Genomic DNA, 25,628 nt, shown 5'->3' with positions numbered 1-25,628 from the left:
TCAAAGCAGCTCTTATTGCCTTTGCGTTTCTGATGGCTTTTCCCACGCCTCTGGGGCCACCGAGTTAGTAGCAGGTGTTTTGAGGATCATCAAGATGTTTCCAACCCAACTGGGAAGAACAGGTAAGATGAGTAAGTAGTGAGTAAGGGGAAAAGATTGGAGCCCACATCAAGAGTAGCTGCTGCTGCCCGCAAGCACCCTGTTCTCAGAGCGCTGGCCTGAGCCCCCAGTGGCTCCCTGTACCTGGACAGGCAAGAGGTGACACCTGGGGCCCTGCCGCTCATGGCAGAGACCCCATGGAGACCCTGGCTCTCGGCTTTGGCCTGATCCCAGGCGTAGCTGTTGCACCCATTTTGGGGAATAAGCTAGAAGATGGAAGATCTCTCTCTTTCTAAACCAAAAAAGGTTGTAAGTGGTTTTCGAGCCTGTGGGTGTGAAGCATTCAGAGGAGAAGGGGTACTGATGGATGAAGGAAGACTTGAGAGTGTAACCGAGTCATGGGGTTTGTTGTTTGTTTTGTTTTTTTTAAAGATTTATTTTTTTTTTTCAAAAGCTAGATATACAGAGAGGAAGATACTCTGTGCGCCGATTGACTCCCCAAATGGCTGCAGTGTCTGGTGCTGTGCCAATCTGAAGCCAGGAGCCAGGTGCCTCTTCCGGGTCTTCTACGTGGCTGCAGGGTCCCAAGGCTTTGGGCCGTCCTTGACTGCTTTCCCAGGCCACAGGCAAGGAAATAGATGGGAAGTGGGGCCACCAGGACACGAAGCAGCACCCATATGGGCCACTAGGCTACCATGCTGGGCCCAATATTAATGACTTTTGTAGATTTTATTGATTTCAGAGGCAGAAATGGAGATCCCTCAGCCTCTATTTTACTCCTCCAAATGTCCACAACAGCCAGAGCTGGACCAGGCTGAGGCCAGCAGCCAGGAGCTCCACCCTGCTTTCCCGTCTGGGTGGAACAGGCCCAAGTCCATAAGCTGTCACCTGCTGTCTCCTAGCCTTCCTCATGCATTTAAACAACCTGCATTTTCTTCTATGACTTTCATGGATTGTTTTTGTTGTGAAATGTAGTTGGTTACTCTCACTGGAATTGTGTGTTTGTGTGTGTGTGTGAATGATATTTTTTCCCTCTGAGGTTTGTGAGTGGTGTGAGGTAGGGATTTTGTTTTTTCATCGTTAAAATGAAGAAGTAGCAGGCATTTAGCGTAGTGAGTGAGATACCCACATCCTAGGCCTTGGGTTTGGGTCCCAGCTCCTCATTCTGGCTCTCCACCCATGCGTACCCAGGCAGGCAGTGGGCCATGGCTCCAGTAATTAGATTCCTGCTACTCTCATCAAAGACCTAGATTGAGTTCCTAGTCCTTGGGTTCAGTCTGGCCTGGTCCTAGTCATTTTGTGAATGTGGGAGAGTGAATTAATGGGTGGGAGTGCCCTTTTTCTTTAAAAAAATAATTCAACTTTTTGGGCCCGGTGTGGTAGCCTAGCAGCTAAAGTCCTCACCTTGAACGCACCAGGTTCCCATATGGGCACCTGTTCTAATCCCGGCAGCCCCGCTTCCCATCCAGTTCCCTGTTTGGACCTGGCTGTTGTGGTCACTTGGGGAGTGAATCATTGGATGGAAGATCTTCCTCACTGTATATGTGACTTTCCAATAAAAATAAATAAATCTTAAAAATAAAATCCAACTTTTAAAAAAGTGTATAGGGCCCAGCGTGGTGGCGCAAGTGGTTTAGGTCCTTGCCTTGCACACCCGGGATCCCATATGGGTGCAGGTTCTATCCCGGCAGCCCCGCTTCCCTTCCAGCTCCCTGCCTGTACCCGGGAAAGCAGTCGAGGACAGCCCAAAGCTTTGGGACCCTGCACCAGTGTGGGAGACCCGGAAGAGGCTCCTGGCTTCGGATTGGCATAGCATTGGCCGTTGTGCTCACTTGGGGAGTGAATCATCGGCTAGAAGATCTTCCTCTCTGTCTCTCCTCTCTGTATATCCGCCTTTCCAATTAAAAAAAAAAATCATTAAAAAAATAAAAATAAAAAAGTGTGTAAGCAGATGTACTGGCACTGTGGTATTGCAAAGTAAGCTTCTGCCTGTGGTGCTGGAATACCGTACGGGAGCTAGTTCAAGGCAACTGGGAAAGTAGAGCAGGATGGCCCATGTGCTTGGGGCCTGCACTCACTTGAATGGTGCTGCAGGCTCCTGGCCTCAGCCGGGCTCAGCCTCGGCTGTGGCAGCCATCTGGGGAGTGAACCAGCAAATAGGAAATATCTTTCTCTTTCACTCTCCACGTATCTCTGCCTTTCAAATAAATAAATCCTTAGACTTTATAATGTGATCCCAACAATCTGATAAAATACTGCCCCCGCCCCCAGCATGAGGGTGGTCTTCAAAAAATTCATGAAAATGTATGAAAAACAAATGGATTAAAAGACCCTTTTAAAGATTAATTTGAAGAGCATAGACCGAGCGAGAGATTTCCACCCACTGGCATGTTCCCCAAGCACCCATAACACTTGGGCTTTGGCCAGAAGCTCCACCCAGGTCTGTCCCTGGAGCCCCCACACTTGGGCCATCATGCACTGCCTCCCAGCTGTGTTAGCAGGAAGATGCATCCGAGCAGGCCTGACTTGAAGCAGGCACTCCAGGGTGAGCCCTGGCTATAGCAGGCAGGAGCCTCACATGCTGTGCTACCAGCCCCCCAAAATCTTTGTGTCTGAGATAAACTTGCCCTTTTATCGCCTTTTATCCACATTTTGAAGTTGTTATTCTTGTGTTGTTTGCTTTTGGGCCTTGTACTGTAGCTAACTGTCAGAGTTAAGTGCCACCTAAAAATCAGATTTGAACTTTGATTTGTAATTGTATTGCGTTTATAGATTAATGGAGGGAGAATTTACCTTCCTTATGTCACTCAGTTTTACCATCTAGGGAAATGGCACATTTCATTGGTTGGTTCTTTTATGCTTTCTTTCTGTATAGAAAAATTGCATATTTTTTTCCCTAGCTATGTTGGGTTTTTCTTTTTTTAGATTGATTGATATTTATTTGAAAGGCAGTTTGCATAGAGAAGGAGAGACAGAGATCTTTCATCTACTGGTTCACCCTCCAAATGGCTACAACAGTCAGGACGAGGCTACTCAGCAGCCAGGAGCTCCTTCCAGATCTTCCACATGGAGCCAGGGGCCCATTTGGACCATCCTCAGCTGCTGTCCCAGACAGCTGGGTCGGAAGTGAAGCAGCTGGGACACGAACCGGCGCCCCTAGGGGGGATGCCGGTGCTTGAAGATGGATGACTGGCCTGTGAGCCATGGCTCTGGCCCCTAGCTATCTTGTTTGTTGTTTTTGTTGTTCTTGTGAGTGGAATTTTCAATTTGTTTTTATAGTTTCTTTTGGGTTTTATTGCTGATGGAGGCAAATAGTATTTGTGGAATGGAAAACTTGTATTAGATTTGTTGGATTTTCAGTGACTGGGGAAGTGAACCTGTCTCTTCCCCTCTCTCTTGCTAATTCTGTCTTTCAAATAAAGAAATCTTTCTTTATGTTGTTTAAGATCTATTTTACTTTTATTTGAAAAACAGAGTTATCAGAGAGAAGGAGAGACAAAGATTTTCCATTCACTGACCCAATCCCCAAATGGTTGCAACAGTCAGGTGAGACGATCAGGAGCCAGGAGCTTCTTCTGGGTCTCCCACGTGGGTGCAGGAACCAAGGCCTTGGGCCACCCTTGACTGCTTTCCCAGACAACAGGCAGGGGGCAGAAAAGGAAGCAGAGCAGCTGGGACACGAACCAGTGACCACATGGGATCCCGGGCATGCAAGACAAGGACTCTAGCCGCTAGGCCACCGTGCCTGGCCCCAGTTAACCTATTTTAAAGCTATTTTAAAGTATGAAAGGTAGAGAAACAGAGATATAGATCTACTGTCTACCCTGGATCACTTCCCAAATTCCTACAGTGGTTGGGTCTCTTCCGGGTGGAAGCCACCAGGCAGGAACTCCATTCAGGTCTTCCCACATGGGTGGCTTGGGCACCAGTATTCCCAAATGGGATAACTTAACTCTATGTGCAACCATGTGCCCCTGTTTGTGCAACTGTTTTTTTTTTTTTTTTTTTCTTGCAAAGTTGGTTATACAGAGAGGAGGAGAGACAGAGAGGAAGATCTTCCGTCCGATGGTTCACTCCCCAAGAGGCCGCAACGGCTGGAGCTGAGCCAATCTGAAGCCAGGAGCAGGGAATTTCTTCCAAGTCTCCCATATGGGTGCGGGATCCCTAATCTTTGGGCCATCCTCAACTGCTTTCTCAGGTCACAAGCAGGGAGCTGGATGGGAAGCAGGACTGCCAGGATTAGAACCAGCGTCCATACGGGATCCCGGGCATGCAAGGCGAGAACTTTAACCACTTACACTTTCACGCCGGGCCCTGTGCAACTTTTAAAATATTTATTTGCTTGTTTGTTAACTTATTTGCTTGAAAGGCAGAGTTACATACACACACATACAGGGAGAGAGGGAAAGACAGAGAGGGAGAGAGATCTTCCACCTACTGATTCATTTCCTAAACGGCTGCAGTGATCAGAGCTGGGCTGATCCAAAGCTAAGCACTTCCTCCAGGTCTCCCACGTGGGTGTAGGGACTCAAGCACTTGGACCATTTTCCGCTGTTTTCTCAGTGCCTCAGTAAGGGGCTGGGCTGGAAGCGGGGCAGCTGGTACTTGAATCAGTGCCCACATAGGATGCCAGTGCTGCGGGTGATGAGGCTTTACCCACTATGTCGCAGCACTGGTCCCTTGTACAATTTTTGAAGACTGTCAAAGCTGCCATTTTGCTGAGCTGGCTGAGGCTGCCGGGCCGAGGTCAATCTCTCTGCACTGTGCTTGCTTTCTGTGTATTTTGCCTCAGTAGCCATTATTGACCTGGTGGATCCAGGGACCCCTCACCTCCTGTGGCCCACCCACAGCTGGGGCAGCATAGTGGAATATCTGTTGCAAAAGAAGTTAAAAGGGTTTCAACTCAAGAAGATGGTGAGTCATGGTCCCATAGAACCACAGTGGAAGGCACCTGCACAGGTGCCCGGGACATTGGTTCGCGTCCTGGCGGTTCTACTTCTGATCCAGCTCTATGCTCATGTGCCTGGGAAAGCAGTAGAAGGATCCTGCACCTAATGTGGGAGACCTGGAAGAAGCTGCTGGCTCCAGCCTGTCTCACCATTGCAGCCATTTGGGCAGTGAATCAGCAGATGGAAAATTGTCTCTCCATTTCACTTCGCAACTCTGATATTCAACTAGATAAAGAAATCTTCAGGTCTCCATCTCTCTCTCATTCACATCAGGTCCCCTGGATGTGTTTTCAACCCTCTTTTGGCCATGCTTCTCATGTTTTTCTTGGCCTTTCCGTGTTTGCATTCTGAGGTAGGAGTTTGCCTTCTGCTTGCTGTGCCAGCTTACCGAGTCGGCCCCGGCTGAGCTGCATCGTCCTTCCGTCTGAGCCAGGGCTGGCGCTGTTGCACAGGCGGACCAGGTCATTTCCACTAACTACTGCTTCATGGAAACCCACCTGTGAGGATGCCCAAGTGAGGAGTCCCCCGTAGGGTCACACCTCTGGCAGCTCCTGGGTGAGGTGTCCAGGGGAGCGGCTGCTGGTGAGGGGCAGCAGGTCCCACTCCTCGGGGGGCAGGGTGAGAAGTGGCTGCCATCAGCCTTTGCTGCCCTCTGGGGCGGCCTCCCTCCCTCGCCTGGGCGCTCCTAAAGGTATTCTCAGTTGATTACCGTGTTTCTGTTTGGTGGGAAGTGTTGGAGAAGGGACTCTGCCTCTCCCCATCCCTCCGAGTTCCTTCAGAGTCCCCAGCAAGTCTGTTCTGTGCCCACAGGCTTCAGAGTTGCACAACACAAGGGCATCTGGCCAAGGACACGCTTGTCCCCTGCTTGAGCCCTGGGGATGGAGTGTGGGCGGCTGCAGGCAGGGCTGCTTTGCGGGGGATGTCTCTCAGGCTTTGTCCTGGAGAACAGGAAAGTCCCAGGGTGGCCTCCCTTGGAGACCTGCAGGGCCTCTTGCCCACCATGGCACCTGGAGGGGAGTTGTTCTCTTTAGCTCCTGTACCTGGTCTGTCTCCTGCCCCCCAAGGATCAGAGCTTCACCCTGCTCCTGTCTTCTCCATGGGAAACCTGTGCCCTGGGGTGTGCCTAGCAGTGGTCACATTCAGGGACAGGTGAATGGAGGGGGAGGGGTGCTGGGTGTTGCCCCTTGTGTGGCATCAACGAGGCACTTGGAGAAGCAGTAGTTTGCGTTTCATTTCCATCCTAGAGTTTCACTTCATTTTATTGGAAGGTAGGGGGAGACCAAAGAGGCAATAAGGAACTCACCACCCAGAAGCAGTTATCAATGACTGTTTATCAGCAGGTACGTCCAAAGGTCCTGCAATAACGTAATTAAGAGCTGGGAGCTTGGGGCCTGGTGCCATGGCTTAGCTGCTAAAGTCTTCACCTTGAAGGCACCAGGATCCCATATGGGCGCCGGTTCTAATCCTAGCAGCTCCACTTCCCATCCAGCTTCCTGCTTGTGGCCTGGGAAAGCAGTCGAGAACAGCCCAAAGCCTTGGAACTCTGCCTATTTTGAGCACTGATGGAGTGAGCCAGCAGATGGGAGATCTCTGTCTCTCTACCTCTTAAATAATTTGAGTGATTAAAACAGGGTTGGGGCCAAAGCATTGCATAACAGGCTCATGTTCCCCCTGCTAAGTCGGCATCCCAAATGAGTGCCAATTCATGTCCCAGCTGCTCCGCTTCCCATCCAGCTCCCTGCTTGTGGCCTGGGAAGGCAGTCGAGGACGGCCCAAAGCCTTGGGACCCTGCACCCGTGTGGGAGACCTGGAAGAAGCTCCTGGCTCCTGCTTTTATCAGCTCAGTTCTGGCTATTGCAACCACCTGGAGTGTCAGGGGATGGCGGTAAACGAGCAGATGGAAGATCTTCTCAATCTCTCCTTCTCCCTCTAAATGTCCCTTTTAAATAAAAATATATAAATAGATTTTTAAATAGGCTTATTATTTTTTTTTAAATTTGCTTTTGATGCAAAAAGATTTTGAAATGTTATATATTAGGGGTTCTTCTGAAAGCTCCTGGAAACTGTTATGACAAAGTGAATGGTTTTAAGGTTTTTTTTTCACCAAAGTAAGGTTATCTCTTAATTCCTTTTTCCGTAAGCTTTTGAAGTATCGTTATCAGTTTTTCAAAATACTTATTCATTGATCATCTGCTTGAGAAGAGTGTGAGAAATCTTCTAACCTCTGGTTCACTCCCCCAATGTCCTCAACCCCCAGGGTTGGGCCAGCTCGAACTTAACAGCCTGAAACTCCACCTGGGTCTCCCACTTGGGTGGCGGGAGCACAGGAATTTCAACCGTCATCTGCTATCTTCCAAGGCGTATTGGCAGGAAAGTGGACTGGAACTTGAACTCACATACAGGGTGCAAGCATCCCCAGCAGTGGCTTAACCCACTGCCCCACAACTCTCATGCCACTAGCACATCATTTTAAACTCTAAGATCTAAATATATCTTTGTATAAAATAGTATATGCACAAGGTTAAAAATACAGAAGGTGTAAAACGTGTCCGCAGGCCATTCCTCTCACTCAATCCCCTTTTTTAGTGATAAGTTCTGTTTTTCCAGAGAAATCCTACATGCTTATGCGTCCTTAACGTGTATGGTTTTTCCTTATAAATGGTCACATTTGCTAACAATGTCCCATATCTTGTGTTTTCCACTTAATAATATATTTTGGAGATTTTTGTATGCCAGTGTATATTGCAGTATTTTAAAAATTATTTTTAAATTGCATTAAAATTATAATGTAGAATTTTATATATTTCATTATAAATTATTTTACAATTATATTTCTATAATTATCCTTGTGCCCCGCCTGCGTGGTGAGTGCTGGGTCTCTGTGTCCCCGGGGTTGGAGGGTCCTGTGGGGCATCGGTGGGCCCAAGTTTGAGAACCGGTCCTCCTCAGTGTAAAGGGCGGAGTGCTGGACAGCAGACCATGGTGCACACAGAGGACATGGTAGCCCACTGGGGCCTGCAGAGGACATCTGGTACCACAGCAGAGAATGCACAACAGAACACAGGGACAACTACCCCAGCCGAACATTGACAGCGGATCTCTGGGTGAGTGGAGACTCTGAGGTCGACTGCATCAGCCAGTGGAAGGGATTCTTCATCCATTCCATCGGCAAGATTGACAGCTTCTCAGAACAATCGCATCCACCTGGCAGAACCCTCGCAGCACGTGCCTCAGTGTGACCCTGGGTTGGTATCGGGTGGACGTTCCCTATCCTCGGGCACTGGGATGGCTGGGAGGCTGGGTATGGGCTCTCCACGTATCTATCCCCTCTCCCCAGAAATGGGAAGAAGAAATAGAAAGTTTGGAAACAATGATTACACCCACTTCTCCCTCATCTTAGATCCTTCCCACCCTGACCAACTATGTAAGCATCATCTAAAATAATAAAAACAACAATACTCTACATTAATATATGGCACAGGGCCCGGCGCGGTGGCGCAGTGGTTAAGGTCCTCGCCTTGCATGCCCGGGATCCCATATGGGCGCTGGTTCTATCCCGGCAGCCCCGCTTCCCTTCCAGCTCCCTGCCTGTGGCCCAGGAAAGCAGTCGAGGACGGCCCAAAGCTTTGGGACCCTGCACCCGCATGGGAGACCCGGAAGAGGCTCCTGGCTTCAGATCGGCATAGTATCGGCCCGTTGCGCTCACTTGGGGAGTGAATCATCGGACAGAAGATCTTCCTCTCTGTCTCTCCTCTCTGTATATCCGCCTTTCCAATAAAAATAAAATAAATCTTTAAAATATATATATATATGTGGCACAAATAATCATATTCAAATCTTTATAAATTTATTTAGGAATACTTAGCTGTATCAATATGCGAATATATATTACACACAATGTGTTGTATATATTAATACATATTATAATAAATAGAATTTATACAGCTTATATGTTATAATTATATAAAATCAAGTATATAATTTTGGTAATTATTATTTCTTTTGTCATTCTTCAAATCAGACAAACCTTGATTCGCAGCGACAGCTCAGATGGCCTGAGGTGCCCTGGCCGAGTCCCTCACCCAGCACAGCACCGAAATATACATATGTAAAAAACTGAGGTGTCCCTACCCTATATAAAATTATTTTTACGGAATTTTAAAAAAGACTTTTTTTGTTGTTAAAGATTTATTTATTTATTGGAAAGTCAGATATACAGAGAAGAGGAGAGAGAGGAAGATCTTCCGTCCAATGATTCACTCCCCAAGTGAGTGCAACGGCCAATACTATGCCGATCCGAAGCCAGGAGCCAGGAACTTCTTCCGGGTCTCCCACGCGGGTGCGGGGTCCCAAGGCTTTGGGCTGTCCTCAACTGCTCTCCCGGGCCACAGGCAGGGAGCTGGAAGGGAATTGGAGCTGCCGGGATTAGAACCAGCGCCCATATGGGATCCTGATGCGTTCAAGGCGAGGACTTTAGCCACTAGGCCATGCCGCCGGGCCCATAAAAAAGACTTATTTTTTTAATTGGAAAATCAAATATATAGAGAGGAGGAGAGAGAGAAATAGCTTCCATCTGACGTTTCACTCAAGTGGCTGCAATGGCTGGAGCTGTTATAGTGGCCCGACAGACTAATCTTCCACCTGCAGCAGTGACATCCTACATGGACCGTCTCCGCTTCCCATCCAGCTCCCTGCCTGTGGCCTGGGAAAGCAGTGCAGGACGGCCCGAGGTCTTGGAACCCTGCATCCACGTGGGAGACCCAGAAGAAGCTCCTGGCTCACAATTTCCAACTGGCCCAGTTTGGGCCATTGTGGCCATTTGGAGATTGAACCAGCAGATGGCAGATCTGTAACTCTTTGAAATAAAATACATAAGCTTTATAAAAAACTGTTCTGTAATATTATATTTTATTAGAACACCCATTAATTATTGAACTAATTCTTAATTGTTGGACATATGCACAGGTTCAGTATTCTTTGACGTGTTTCCGTGTCTACCCCTTGACACGTCTCTCGTGGCAGGTGAATTCACATTACCAATGAGAGGAAGTGAAAATATTGTATGCAAGAGTGTACTATTTGGGGGCAAGCAATGTGGCACAGTGGGCTAAGCTGCCATCCATGTCCACATCTGAGCTGGAGTCTGTAGCTGCTCTATTTCCAATCCAGCTCCTAGCTGAGGGGCCTGGGAAGCAACTGACAGTGGCTCAAGTGCTTGAGTCCCTGGCATGCGTGCGGGAAAAGTTCCTGGCTCCTTGTTTAGGTCTGGCCCAGTCTTGGCTGTTGTAGCCATTTGGGGAGTGACCCAGCGGGTGGAAGATCTGTCTCTTTCATTCTCTCATGTCTGTCACACTCACACACACACACACACTTTAATCAATCAATCAACCAATCAATCAGGGTGTAGAATTTTATTAGAAACTGCCAGTGGGCTGCTGACGCTGCTCACCAGCACAGTTCAGGTTCTTTGGCCTTTGGACCCCAGGACTGAAGCCAGCAGCCCTGTGCGGGGGTGGGGTGATGTAGGGGGGGCTGTCTCTCCCCTGGACTAGCATTGCACTCCTGGTTTCTGTTGTTCTGAGACTTCCAGTCGCTGGTCTGAGCTGCCAACAGCGTCGCTGACTCTCCACCTTGGACACAGCCATCATGGAACTTTTTGGCCTCCTGTTGGGATGGCGGCAGATGGAACTAACGCCGTCTTCGCACAGGCTCTGGGCCTCTGCTTGGTACACGTGCAAATACAGTCACGGGCGCGGACAGACAACAGATCCACACAGCACCTTTGGAAACCACGTGACCATCCCACGGGCGAGGTGTTCCGAGCGTGGGTTCACATTCGTTTATGGCCACGGCCACCTGCCAGGGCTGTGTGCTGGGGTCTTGTCACACACGGTGCCCTTAGGAGGACTCTTCCCCTGCCCGGGGGGGTTTTGCTGTAGCATCCTTGGTGGTAGCTTTCCCTCTCTGCCAGGCACCTGCTGACATCTGGCCGACCCTACAGTGCCTGCAAGGCTGCCTTTTAGCAGAGGCTGCTCCGGCGGGGCCCTCCTTCGGCTAGCGGATGTCAGCCAGGTCCAGGCCGGGCCCTCTGTGGACTGGCTGGGGTTATTCGGACTCCTTGGATCTGAACGCACTCGGAGGCTTCAGAGGAAATGCAGCGTGTTGATCCTCACATAGCGGGAGAAGAGGAGGTAGAGGCGGCGGAACCACAGGAGCTGGCTGCCGTGGCAGGTCATGGCTCTCTGCAAGAGGCACAGGGAGCGCTCACGGAGCATGCGCACTGCGACTGTTCCCGGCGCTCTCCCACCTCCCCTCCGCCCCCAGGCCCCAGCCTGGAACCCATGAACCCCTCCAGCTTGATCTCCGGGGTCGCTGCCTTTCTCCCGCTGCCTGTCTCCCCTCTGATGCCAACAGGCTGGCAGGACAGGCTGCAAGCCCCACCTCAGTTGAATCCCTCTGTGAGCAGGTAGTGGAGCGAGGTCAGAAGCCAGAACCGCCTTGCTCTAGCGCCCCCCTTTGCCCATCAGGTGGTTTTACTCCACCACAAATACGACACCAGCAGGCATGTTTTACGGAGAGCAAGCTACAGCATTATGCCCACATTCCTCTGAAATAGGTGAGATGGGAAGATAAAATCACTATTACAAGAGGGATCAGGGCTTGGCGCCTTGGCCTAGAGGCTCAATCCTTGCCTTGCAAGCACCAGAATCCCATATGGGCACCGATTCATGTCCCGGCTGCTGCTACACTTCCCATCCAGTTCCCTGCTTGTGGCCTGGGAAAGAATCCAGGACAGCCCAAAGCCTCGGGACCCTGCACCCGCGTGGGCCTTGAGACCCTGCATCCGTTTTGGAGACCCAGAAGCAGCTCCTGGCTCCTGGCTTCAGATTGGTTTATCTCTGATCACTAGGACCACCTGGGGAGTGAACTGGCGGATGGAAGATATTTTTCTCTGTATCTCCTTCTCTTTGTATATTTGCCTTTCCAACAAAAAATAAATCTTTTAAAAAAAATTTTAGAAGGACAAAAAAAGCTCCAAAACTCTAGTAAAGACATGGGTTAGCCTTCTCTAGCTGGTGAGGGACATGCACGTTGTTTTAATATCTACATCTGCTACAGTTTGGTTTTTAAATGGAATCATAGTAACTGATTTAACTAGACAAAATGTAATATAAAAGTTGCTGCATATTTTTCTCTAAATACCATCTGCTCATTACCCAAGTTGTCTCATTGCAAACTTTGTATTAAAGATTTATTTATTTTATTGGAAAGTCAGATTTATAGACTGAAGGAGATACAGAGAGAAAGATCTGTCAGCTGGTTCACTCCTCAAGCAGCTGCAATTGCCAGAGCTGAGCCAATCCGAAGCCAGGAGCCAGGAGCCAGGAACTTCTGAGTCCCCCACACAGGTGTAGGGTCCCAAGGCTTTGGGCTCTCCTCGACTGCTTTCCCAGGCCACAGGCAGGGAGCTGGATGGAAGTGGAGCAGCAGGGATATGAATCAGTGCCCATATGAAATTCTGGTGGATGCAAAGCGAGGCCTTTAGCTGCTAGGCTACTGCACTGGGCCTCTTTGCGAAATTTTTAAACAAATTTATTTCAGTGAGACAGGTGCTTCTACACCACTTCCCAAGTGCCGATGACAGTCAGGGCTGGGTCAGGCTGAAGCCAGGGTCCTGGGCTCCATGTGTTTCTCCCACATGGGTGGTGTCATTGACCGCCACCCAGAATGCTTTAGCAGGAAGCTGGAATTGGAAGATTGTCTCCTGGGAGGTAGCAGATGGTGGCTCAAACGCTTGGGTCTCTGGCCCCGAGGGGACAGCTCCGGATGGAGTGCTGGGCTCCTGGGTTTGGGCCTGGGCTAGGCCTGTCTCTCGTAGCCATTTAAAGGACTAAACCAGAAGAGAAGATTTTTCTGTGTGTCACTCTACTTTTGAAATTAATAAGCAAATCTTTAAATAAATTATTGGGGGGTCAGCACTGTGGTACAGCAGGTTACTTGTCCCCTTGCCAGTGCCAGCTGCTTTGAGTCCTGGTTATTTCTGTTACAGCTTCTTGCCAGTGACTGACCCCACTGACACACGGAGACACACACATGAAGGGTGGAAGATGGGGCTGGCGAAGCGGGATTATACGCTAAGTCTCTGCCTGCGGTGCCAGTATCCCCTATGGATGCTGGTTTGTGTTCTGTCTGCTCCACTTCCCATCCAGCTCCCTGCCTGTGGCCCGGGAAAGCAGTCGAGGACGGCCCAAGGCTTTGGGACCCTGCACCCGCGTGGGAGACCCGGAAGAAGCTCCTGGCTCCCAGCTTTGGATAGACCCAGCTCTGGCTTTGCAGCCATTTGGGGGAGTGAACCAGTGAATGAAAGATCTGTCTCTTTCTCTAACTCTGCCTTTGAAATAAATAACAATAATAAATTTAAAATCTTAAAATTAAAAAAAGAAAAAACAATTCAGGACAGAGGGCGAACCCCTGCAGAAGGTCTCTTGGTTAGGGTCCGCACGGAGGTGAGAAGTGGGGGGCGTGGGGGCGTGGCTGGGTGGGGCTGGGAGTCCCCGTTCCTCACCTTCGCCTGAGCTACTTCTTCACGGGTGAGCACGAGGAGAACATCCTGGGGCCGGAGCAGCGAGCAGGGCAGGTCCAGGAAGCCCAGGTACTTGCGCAGCACATTGACGGATTCCAGCGTGAGCACGGAGCACCCTGCGGGCACGAGCCGGAAGTGTGGGCCCTGCTGCGGACAACCTGCCAGCCAGGCTGTCACCTGAGCAACAGCCACCCCACCCCTCACCTCCCCGCCGCCCCAGTGGCTCGGGGGTTGCCAAGGGCTTTCTGAGGCACCAAAGCTGCGCTCTCTGCCCCTCATTGGCACGGTCTCCGAAGGGGCTGCCGACTACCCCCTGCTCCCTACAGGCTGCAAGGTCAAGGCCTGGTCCGTCCAGAGCTGACCCGCTTGGCAAACTCCCTCTGTCACTCTCAGCTCTCAGTTTTCTCATCTGTGAAAGGGTTTGGAGGATAGGAAACCTGATTCTCTCACGTGGGGTTGGTCTAAAGACTCCAATGGACCCTGGATGTCTTGATGAGATCTCCCAGCTCGGCGAGCCCCATCAGCCCACGTGAGAAGGGCACGCGCTGCGTGCGCTTCCATCCAGTGCATGGTCGCACTGCTGCCATGGCAGGGGCGGGGCTGGCAACTGGCACGGAGAGGCGGAATATGATGCAGAGTTCCCCAACTTGGGCTGGTTGGTCCATTGGACGCCTACCTGTCATTTACAACTTGTGTAACTAATGATGGAGATGTGATGTGGGTTTGGAGGACAGTATGAAAGTGTGTGTGTGTGTGTGTGAGAGAGAGAGAGAGAGAGAGAGAGAGAGACAGACAGACAGACAGACTTAACCTGAGAGAGAGCTAGACAGGTGTGGGACAGGCACCTGCTGATGGACACAGCCTGAACACTAATAACCCGGCAGTCCTCTCCCATCTCGGAGTAGGCTTTGTCCAGTGTAGTTCTCTGCTTGCAAACCCCTCTCCAATGAGCCTTTTGGAGATGGGCGAAGAGCCTTACCTTCAGGCAACTTTCCTTTGGAGTGCAGAGCCCTGGAAGGAAGACAGGGACAGGAGTGAGAGGAGGGGCCTAGATGCAAAAGCTATCAGGCTGTGGCCCCTACCCTGTTCCCAGGGGGTCCTGGAGAAGGCTTTCCTGGATTGCATATCTCTGATTAAAGTGGAGGGGTCCAAGGTGGGCACCAGCTGTTGCCTCTCAGGGTGCACATGTGCAGCAGGGGGCCTAGGCACTCCACTGATATGGCCAGCGGGTGTCTCAAGTGGTGGCTTGACCCTCGGGGCACAGTGCTGGCCCCCTGCATTGGAGACACTGACCGTTTACGTGCCGCAGCCCTGAGTGGATCCTTCCTCCAGCTCAGTTGATGCACTTGGACAAAAGTCCACACGGCTTAGCGTGCGTCCAGAATGAGCTGGGCACGATGCTCCAGCTCTCCACATCAGCCTTGGGAGTTCAAGGCCTCAGGGTTGCCAGGTGGCTTGAAAGGCCACTCCTGGGGCTACTTCGCTTTTCATGAACTTCACCAAAAACTCTCTCTGGCTGTTAACAAGGGCCTTTGTGTGTCTTTCCTGAACCTGAAAGGACCTAATACAGCCTTTATACAGGCCTCTATCTTTGCAGGAAGGGCTGGCAGTCTGGCTGCCCCTCATTGCATCATCCAGCGTCGAAGGAGGGCTGTCTGGAAAGAGGGTACAGGCAGTCACTTCTAGCAGCTTCCACTAAGTGACAGACAACTCAAGGACATGGTCGGGGGCCCCTGGGCTGGACTGACCTCTGTGTGTACGTGGTGGAATCGTGGATGGGGAACTGGGACCCTGGGTTCTGGCAGAGCCCTTGTGGCACTGGGCAAATCACTGCACTGTCTCTGTGGGAGGTGGCAGACAGACTCAATGATTGTGAAGGTCATGTCCAATTATAGAGTTATGTCCACCTGCTTCACAGGAAGACTGCAGGAAGTGCAAAAAAAAAAAATCCAACTGAGAAGATGACAAAATATATCAGGGTGAAGGTTTGCTCACTGCCAATGGGCAAAGAAAAATAAAATCAGGGCCCGGCGGCGTGGCCTAGTGCCTAAAGTCCTCCCCTTGAACGCCACGGGAGCCCATATGGGTGCCAGTTCTAATCCCGGCAGCTCCACTTCCCATCCAGCTCCCTGCTTGTGGCCTGGGAAAGCAGTGGAGGACGGCCCAAAGCCTTGGGACCCTGCACCCCTGTGGGAGATCCGGAAGAAGTTCCTGGATCCTGGCTTCGGATCGGCATAGCATCGCACTCACTTGGGGACTGAATCTTTGGACAGAAGACCTTCCTCTACTGTCTCTCCTCCTCTCTGTATATCTGATTTTCCAATAAATAAATAAATCTTAAAAAAAAAAAAAAGAAAAAAAAGAAAAAGAAAATCAGTCACTCTTTTTGCAATATTTTTTCTTAAATGCAGTGGTGGAGGGCCCGGTGGCATGGCCTAGCAGCTAAAGTCCTCACCTTGAATGTGCTGGGATCCCATATGGGCACTGGTTCTAATCCCGGCTGCTTCACTTCCCGTCCAGCTCCCTGCTTGTGACCTGGGGAGGCAGTCGAGTACGGCCTTGGGACCCTGCATCTGCGTGGGAGACCTGGAGGAGGTTCCTGGCTCTTGGCTTTGGATCGGCACAGCCCTGGCCGTTGCAGTCATTTGGGGAGTGAATCATCGGACGGAGGATCTTCCTGTCTCTCCTCCTCTCTGTATATCTGACTTTGTAATAAAAATAAGTAAATCTTTCAAAAAGATAATAATAATAAATGCAGTGGTGGAGGTATGTAGGCGTGCAGCCTAACTGTTAAGACACCTACATCCCGCATTTGAGTTCCTGGTTCAGTACCCGGCTCCGCGCGAATCCCGGCTCCAGCCTCTTGCTAGCACAGACCCTTGGAGGTCGCAGGTGAAGGCTTGAGTGCCTGGGTCCCTGACACCACTGTGGGAGATCTGGATATAATCCCTGGTTCCCAGCTTGAGCTGAGCACTGGTTATTGTGGGCATTCTGGGGAGTGCATCAGCAGATGGGAATTATCTGTTTCTCAAAACACAGAAATCTTTTTAAAAATATCTTACTTGTTTTATTTCAAAGGCAGATTTTATAGACAGAGAGACAGAGAATAGAGAGAGGTCTTCCACCTGCTGGTTCACTCCCCAAATGGCCATAACTGCCAGAACTGAGCTGATCCGAAGCCAGGAGCTTCCTCTGGGTCTCGTACATGGGTGCAGGAGCCCAAGGCTTTGGAGCATCCCCCAATGCTTTCCCAGGACACAAGCAGGGAGCTGGATCAAAGCGGAGCAGTTGGGACATGAACCAGCACCCGTATGGGATGCTGGCGCCACAAGGCGGAGGACTGTGCCGGCCCCCATAAATACATTTTTCAAACAAACAAACAAACAAAAAAATGCATGCCTTTGAGTGGCTAGCATTCCTGCTGTCTTGAGAGAGATTAGAAATCTCTAATTAGAAACAGGGAGGACATGCGGTGGCAAGCAGTGGGTAACACGGTCATCAGTGGCTTTTGGTGATAGTTTATGGGGCCCAGGGAATCGGGGTGGGGGCAAAGCGCTTTAGAACCTGGGACCCCTCTGCCCCTCTCCATCACCCCAGGTCGCACCTCACGGCCATGTTCAGGGCAATGTGGTTTCTGTGACCACTTACACCTCCTGCGTCGAATGTCACCACCTGCAGAGAAATATAAGGTTTGCACTCAGGGTGTCTGGGACATGCTCCTCAGCTTAGCCACTGCAGCCGCTGTCTCCAGTCCCTCGGGAGGGAGAGGAGAGGAGTGGTGTGTCCACAGGACTGGTCTGTCCACCACTGGGCTGGCTGTGTGGGTACTGCCCCGCGGCGGGCTAAATTGTGCATTCATGTTCCTGGCTGGTGGATCTGAGCGGAAAATCAGCCACATTCGAATCACAGGTTCAGGATTTCCTTGTTGTGTACATGTTGGCCTGTGTATTAGCAAGTGGCATTTTCCTGGCTGGCAGTTGGGCGACCACTGGTCATGTAGACGCTGGCTGCTTGACTGGGTGCCTTTTCCTAAGGACCACATGAACGGCACAGAAGGGTCCTGGAGGGTCAGTGAGTATGTGCATACCATGCCATGCCCCGGGCACCACTGTGGTTCTACAGCCCTTAGAACTTCCAGACAGAAACCAGAGCAGTGCCCTCAGGGGCTCTTGCCCTGCATTTCCAAAGACCAGTCCAGCCAGTGCCTGGTGTGGTTCCCCACCCCATCCTCTGCTTTCCCGCCCAGCCACCTATCCCCTGGGGAGCTACCGGCTTTGAACACTCAAAGCTTCCTCAGCTCTCACTACTTTACCATCTCTCTGAACTCCCCTGGCTCCTCTGAACACCCCGAGACCCTCAGGCGCAGAAAGGCCTGGCCTGCTGAAGGACCGCCACAGCCACGCGTTCACTGCATCTACACACCTGCAGCCAGCCACCTCTGCCGAACGTATTCATCTTTAACAATGAACTCCACTTGCCTGTGGATCTGTCTGTCTCTTTTTTTAAAAAAGATTTATTTATTTATTGTAAAGTCAGATATACAGAGAGGATCATCTTCCGTCTGATGATTCACTCCCCAAGTGAGCGCAACAGCCAATGCTATGCCGATCCTAAGCCAGGAACCTCTTCTGGGTCTCCCACACGGGTGCAGGGTCCCAAAGCTTTGGGCCGTCCTCGACTGCTTTCCCAGGCCACAAGCAGGGAGCTGGATGGGAAGTGGAGCTGACGGGATTAGAACCGGCGCCCATATGAGATCCCGGGGCGTTCAAGGCGAGGACTTTAGCCGCTAGGCCACACCGCCGGGCCCTCACCTGTGGATCTCTACCCCACCTCTCCCTCTCTGTGCTCTGTCCCTCTCCTCACCCGGGGGCTCTGCATGGAGGAAGTGCCGTTGCTCCCCGTCCGCCTCTGCTCACGTGTTCACAGACACATCCATGGCCGTGGTTCCACTACAAATCCAGTGGAGGTGACAGCACTTTATCTCTGAAGATGAAAGGCAGAGTTTGAATAATAATGATGATGATGATAAGGCTAGGGTGAATGATAAAAGGGATAGAAAACAGACATCAAGGATTCAGGAGAAGGAATAGGATGGCCAGACAGGGAAAGAGGAGAGATGTGCTTCGGTAAAGAAAGGGGAGGAAGGTGACCCCATGGCACAGATGAAGAGACCTGCAGGGGGAGGCCGGAAAGGGCCGTGTTCTTGGCCTGAAACTGCAGAACATGTTGACCTGGTGCGTAGCTGAGCTCTTGGTTACAACAAGAGCAGCTTACAGTCAGCCACGGGTACAGTATGAACAGCCCCTAACACCTGGGCAAGTGCAGGAAGCACAGCTAACTACAGTCACCTGCCGTGTGTGACTGCGCACGGCCCACTTCTCCTCCCGGGGCCCGATGATGTCATCGGGGAAGGAACGTGGTGTTCCGGGCGCTCCGGCTTATCACCAGGGTCACCGGTGGGTCCCTAACTACACAGTGCGTGAACGTAGTTCACTCCATTGTGCTTGGTACTGAGCATACATGCGCACACGCGTGCACGCACGCGCACGCACACACACATACACACACACGCCTGCCTGCCCACGTGCTATGGTAACTCAGACGGCATTTCAGGATCCTGAGAGCTCTGTCACTGTGAAGCCCTATTTTCCACCACACTGACAAAGTTCACCCAACTGCTAAGTAGTAGGAGACCTCTAAGAGAATACCAGAACGCTGGAGAAAGTCTTTGAATGGTTACTGCCCCTGCGTTTCTGTCCTGACCCACACGGATGCTGTGTGTTCATCCAAGGGGGGGGGGAGGGGTGCGGAACTAGCTGTCATTATCTCTCATTGATTAATAATAAATTACTTTTTTTTTTTTTATGCTCCTTCCTCTCACTTCTGGTGTTTCAAACTGACTTTAAGTTCAGGTTGCCTGTTCGTTCGGCAGGGCCCTGAGAGGACTGATCTAGAGGCTTCCATGAGGCGGTTAAGTGTTTCTTCCAAGGGTGTGGTGCGGTCAGTCCAGATAACAGATATCTGGAGTACAAGCCGTTCTCATCTTTAATGAGAGAGCTTATGCAACACCCAGGCAATATATTATCTTTTGAAATAGTTATTTATTTATTGTAAAGGCAGAATCAAAGAGAGAGAGAGAGAAAGCAGAAGAGAGAGAGAGAGAGAGAGAGAGAGAGAGAGAACCTTCCACACCCCCTGGTTCATTCCCCAGATTCTCTGGGCCAGTCCAAAGTCAGGAACCTGGAATTTCATCGGGATCTCCCATGTGAGTAGCAAGGGCCCAAACATGCATGCCATCGTTCACTGCCTTCCCAGGCAAATGAGCAGGGACTTGGATTGGAAGCGGAACAGCTGGGACAGCACACAGCACAGGCCCAAATCATGCAGCTGTGATGAGGCTGCCTTTGGGGTCATGGCTTGGTCCGTGGTGCCTGGGCCTCTGGTGCCCTGGGCCAAGCTCACACCTTGTGGCCTAGCCAGAGAACCACACCAGAGAGGCAGAGATGGGGGGAAAACAACCACAAAATACCACGCCTGGTCGGCAGGCATTGGCTGGGCGCCAGGCATGCCGCGCCCCGGGGAGGCCTGCAGGAATCCGGCCATCGCGACACTCGGCACTCTTCACGAGTTTCATGGAGAGTTGAGAATTATTTCACAAGTCATCTCGAGATAGCTTCCGCATGGCAATGGCTTCCTGTGTAATGGCCTGGAAGCCAGGGGCGGGCAGGGTGGTTTAAGACGTCCCTTGGGGCACATACGTCCTGCTGTGTCAGAGGGCTTGGGTTCGAGTCCTGCCTCGGCTCGAGATTCCAGCTTCCTGGGGAAGTGCATCCTGGAGGCAGCGTTGGGTCCCTGCCACCTATGTGGGTGACCCGGGTTGAATTTGGTGTCCCTGACTTCAGGTGAGCCTAATGTTGGCTGCTGTGGGCATTTGCGGGAGGAGTGACCCAGGGCAGGTGGTGGGGGATTGTCTCTGCCTGCCTATCTCTCTGCCTTTCCAATAAATTCAGTTAAATAATAAATAATAACAACAGAACATGAAGCTTTCTGACAGCAGCTGCGACCGTCCCTGCTTCGTTAGCCTCACGCCATTATTGTGCTGTCCACATGGGATCAGGGTTGTGCACAGCGAGGCTTTCCATGGGCAAGTCACTTCATGCTGATTCTTACCATTGGTAGGGCGTGTTCCACCTCCCCAGAGACCTGCCCACCCTGCCAAGGTAAAACCAGGACCCCAGGGCACAACACCTTGGAAGGACTGCTGGTCTCTGACACCTTGCTATATATGAGGGCTCTGTGATTAAGACTGGTTGCTGGTCTCAGTGCAGTAGCCTAGCAGCTAAAGTCCTCACCTTGAACGCCCCGGGATCCCATATGGGCACTGGTTGATATCCCGGCAGCCCCACTTCCCATCTAGCTCCCTGCTTGTGGCCTGGGAAAGCAGTCGAGGACGGCCCAAAGCCTTGGGACCCTGCACCTGCATGGGAGACCCATAAGAAGCTCCTGGCTTTGGATCGGCGCAGCATCGGCTATTGTAACCACTTGGGGAGGGAATCAGAGGACATAGGATCTTTCTCTTTGTAGCTCTTTCTCTCCATATATCTGCCTTTCCAAAAAAAAAAATAAAAAAGAAAGGAAGAAAAAGAAACCCTTCAGTGGTGTCACGTGTGGATGCCGGCCCCAAGCCTCAGCAAGCCCACAGCAATAATACTGAACTTGCTGTATGGACAAGAGGGAAATAGATGTTTTCAGAAGTTAATTTTAACACCAAACGAGATAAAAACATTTTTGTCTAGAAGTTAACTCACATAAGTGCCCCAGTTCTGTCTACTAAAAAAGACAGACAACATAATCAGTCTATTAGCTGCAATGGTCGGAGCTGAGCCAGGAGCTTCTTCTGTGTCACTTTTCTGTGACAGCTTGTTAAAGATTTGTTTAACTGTATTTGGAAGGCAGAGTTTACAGAGTTCATAAAAACTGAAGTTGAGTCAATTCAAAGCCAGGAGCCAGGAGCTTCTTCCAGGTCTCCCACACGGGTGCAGGGGGCAAGGGCTCGGGCCATTCTCTGTTGTTTTTCTCCAGCCATCATCAGAGAGCTAGATCAGAAGCGGAGCAGCTGGTACTAGAACTGGTGTCCATGTGGGATGCCGGCACTAGGAGGCAGAGGATTAGCCTGTTGAGCCGCTGTGCTGACCCCCTCACCTGAGTAACACCTTAACCGCTGCACCCAACACTGTCCCTAGATTCTTCTTTCAAGGAGGATTATTCAAAAGTTAACCTGGGGCCCGGCGCGGTGGCGCAAGTGGTTAAAGGTCCTCGCCTTGCACGCCCGGGATCCCATATGGGCGCCAGTTCTAATCCCGGCAGCCCTGCTTCCCTTCCAGCTCCCTGCCCGTGGCCTGGGAAAGCAGTTGAGGACAGCCCAAAGCCTTGGGACCCTGCACCCGTGTGGGAGACCCGGAAGAGGCTCCTGGCTTCGGATCGGCATAGTATCGGCCGTTGCGCTCACTTGGGGAGTGAATCATCGGACGGAAGATCTTCCTTCTGTCTCTCCTCTCTGTATATCTGCCTTTCCAATTAAAAAACAATAATAAAAATAAATCTTTAAAAAAAAAAGAACAGTTAACCTGGGGCAAATTGAGTGGTCAAGACGCTGCAATCCATCTCAGGATGTCGGGATCCATCCCTGGCTTTTAGCTCTGGACTCCAGGTTCTCGCTGCTGTAGCCCCTCAGGGGCAGCTCTGATGGTTCAGGTTGCTGGCTTCCTGCCATATAGGTAAGGAGACCTGGACTGAGTTTGCCACTCCTGGCTTTTCTACTCCTCAGTTTCCCACTCTGTCTAGCCCTGGCCATCAAGGGCATTTGGGAAATGAGCCAGAAGATGATAGCGCTCTCTCTCTCTTTGCCTCTTAAAAAATAATAACAAAAAAAAGGAAGGGGGGGTGTCCGGCATGGTAGCCTTACAGTCAAAGTCTTTGCGTTGCACATGTCAGGATCCTATATGGGCATCAGTTCTAATCCCGGCAGCCCCGCTTCCCATCCAGCTCCCTGCTTGTGGCCTGGGAAAGCAGTCAAGGTCGGCCCAAAGCCTTGGGACCCTGCACCCGTGTGGGAGCCCTGGAAGAGTCTCTTGGCTCCTGATTTCAGATCAGCACAGCTCCAGCCATTGCGGCCGCTTGGAGAGTGAATCAATGGATGAAGGATTTTTCTGTCTCTTCTCTGTAAATCTGACTTTCCAATATATATTAAAAAATAATAATAAAAAAAACCACAAACAAACCAAAACCATACAAAACCGTAAACACCCCAAAACCCAAACAAGTGGGGCTTTCCACATATGTGGTGGAGATTTAAATATTAATCCACGAAGGATTATCTATTATTTATTGTGTGAAAAGTAAGCCTGTTAGGCACTTTTGAGGTTGACCCCGGGCTAAGTCCAGTCCTGCTGATCCTAGCAGATCTGAGGCGTGAACCCCCGTCCCTGCCACAGCCCTGCGACCTGGGCCTCCTTCCCCTAAAGGGGTATGCATGGATCGGTCCTTCATTTTCGAGTGGGAAATGAAAGCTTGTCATGCTGTCAGCTTTACCATTCGCCCATCTCAAGCAAGCTGCTTGGTCTCTGGAGGCCTCTGCTTCCTGGAGGTCAAATGCACATCCTTTCAATGTGAAGATGCTCAGGGCAAAGATGAAGGTTGGTACTCAGGAGTCAGGTGACTGACAGGTGGTGGAGGGGGCGGATAAAGAGGACACCGACTAGGTAGGTTTAGGAGAGCGGTCTGGGGCTCATGGCCTTTTATCTATAGAGCGGCTCTGCAGCAGGACTGGTTGGGGAGGGAGGCCGGAGGTGAGGTTACAGACCCTGATGGAGGGACCTGGGGGGGACCAGGGAGGTGTCGTTCCCTTACCAAGTTGATGTCATTCATCTCCACATGCCGGAGTAGAACGCTGGCCACAAGCTCTGTGTCCCACTGCACTGCGGGGTCATCTGGAAAATTCCTGCAAGGGAGAAATGTCACCTGATCATGGTTTATGTACACATTCACAGAGAGAAACGGGGAGACAGGGAGACAGACATCTTCCATGTGCCGGGTCAGATGCTCAGATGCCTATAACAGCCAGGACTGGGCCGCGCTGAAGCCAGCAGCCCAGAATGCCATCTGGATCTCCCACGTAGGTGGCACGGACCCAAGTGCGTGACCCATCACCTTCTGCCTTCCAGGGTGCACATGAGGAAGAAGATGGAATTGGGAACAGAAAGGGGACCCGAACTCAGCTACTGCAAGATGGGATATGGATGGCCCAAGGGGTGGTTTAAACTGCTGCGACACACACCTGCCGCTGGACACACCCTTGGCTCCAGGAGATGAGTGATGACAGGGAGAGCTGGGGGGTCCTGCCCTTTAGATATGCAGATTCAGTGAAAAAAAAGGATGAGATTTATTAAGACAAGCAACTAGAAATCAGTGGATGATCCACATACACAGCTGTAGGGGTTCTGAGCCACGGGCCAAGGAGAAGCCAGCAGGCGTCAATGACCCACAGCCATCCACGAGTCGGGTGGAACCTGGGCACATACAGCAGGACAGGCCCTGGCACAGGAACAACAGTGCCAGGGCCTTGCCGCCTCGCACAGAGGTAAGCGGCTTGTTTGAGAGGCTGCTGGACTCGGACTGGAGCCCTGGTTTCCAGCTGCGAAGGGGACAGGAGCAGGTGGCATTCCCATGACCACATTTCAGGAATAGAGGTCCGTCTGTCAGAGCATCTGCAGCTCAACCAGCCTCTCCCTGGCCACATCTAGCTTTGCAAAGATCTTTTGGGTCTCTTCTTTGTTCTTTTTTTCGTATCTGGGGCTGTGATGTCACTTGGCAGGAGACAAGACCCCCATCTGGTCATTTGGGAAACATCCATCTTCTAAGCAGAGCCTCATCCTTCCCTGGCCTGGGCCAATGCTGGGCTAAGGCTGCTTGCGAAGGGAAGGCCTCCCTGCTCCTGGCCAAGCAGGTTTCGCTACCTGTCCCGCCTCCCTGCAGACAAAAAATGCCAATCAGGGACCCATTGGGACTTTGGGTAAATTAAAGTGCCATTTTGCTTTGCTTCCTCAGCCACCTGCTCTGGGCCCTCAGGCTGTTTTCTGTACAGGGAAGCTTTGAACTTTCTTTCTTTTTAAAGATTTATTTACTTTTACTGGAAAGGTAGATTTACAGAGAAAAGGAGGGATGGACAGAGAAAGATCTTGCATCCACTGTTTTCTTCCCAGATTGCTGCAAGAACCACAGCTGAGCTCATCTGAAGCCTGGAGCCAGGAATTTCATTTGGGTGTCCCATATGGGCGCAGGTGCCCAAGGACTTGGGCCACTGCTTTCCCAGGCCATAGGCAGGGAACTGGATGAGAAGTGGAGCAGCAGGGACAACTGGTACCCATATGGGATGCTGGCACCACAGGGTGGAGGATAAGCCTGTTGAGTTACCGTGTTGGTCCCTGTTTTGTAGCTATAATGAAGTATTGCATTCTAACAACATTTTACATATACACAAATAAGACCCTCCTCCTTCCCCCAATAGAAGTACATTATCCAAAGTTTGATTTTGCCATCTGGGGAGTGCAAATAAAAAATATTTGGAGATCGCTGTTCTAATCTGGCTCACTCCGTATTTTACTCAAATTTTCCTGGATTTTAAAAATACTACTTGACTAAGGCAAAATTTCCATAATCTAAAACGCATCCATTTTAAACATACAACTTAGCAATTTTTAGCAAATGTTCAGAATGTGCATCTTATTTTTACTGGTGTTTTGCATAGATTTGATTCTTGATTCTGCATTCTAGCAGACTAATGCTACATTAGTCATTTATCAGTCAGGGCCCAGCTAGGAAGATGGAACCAAGAGGAATCTTACACAGGGACTTGGTTAACCTGCTGGATGGGAGGGGTGAAGGGTCAGGCAGAGAACAATAAAACAACTCAGAGAGTGACAGCAGCAGCAGGAAGC

At 50.9% G+C, this 25,628-nt stretch overlaps 1 protein-coding gene across 1 annotated transcript in view; it reads right to left on the bottom strand.

Moving 5' to 3' along the window:
* Positions 1–10,444: 10,444 nt before the first annotated feature.
* PIGL (phosphatidylinositol glycan anchor biosynthesis class L) overlaps positions 10,445–25,628 on the bottom strand; it is a 50,469-nt gene continuing 35,285 nt past the window's right edge. Inside the window, exons 3-7 of the mRNA XM_041000928.1 lie at positions 23,542–23,632; positions 17,237–17,304; positions 14,612–14,643; positions 13,615–13,748; positions 10,445–11,290 (exon numbers count right to left, since the gene is read on the bottom strand). Of these exons, the coding sequence (XP_040856862.1) occupies positions 11,192–11,290; positions 13,615–13,748; positions 14,612–14,643; positions 17,237–17,304; positions 23,542–23,632 (424 nt within the window). The 3' untranslated portion in view covers positions 10,445–11,191. The remainder of the gene's footprint in view (positions 11,291–13,614; positions 13,749–14,611; positions 14,644–17,236; positions 17,305–23,541; positions 23,633–25,628) is intronic.

This window comes from Ochotona curzoniae, unplaced genomic scaffold (assembly GCF_017591425.1).
Source record: "Ochotona curzoniae isolate NIBS_2020 unplaced genomic scaffold, NIBS_Ocur_1.0 scaffold_2453, whole genome shotgun sequence".
NCBI classification, from domain to species: Eukaryota; Metazoa; Chordata; class Mammalia; order Lagomorpha; family Ochotonidae; genus Ochotona; species Ochotona curzoniae.
The sequence above is the reverse complement of the archived record's forward strand: the minus strand, read 5'-3'. Positions and strand labels throughout refer to the sequence as shown.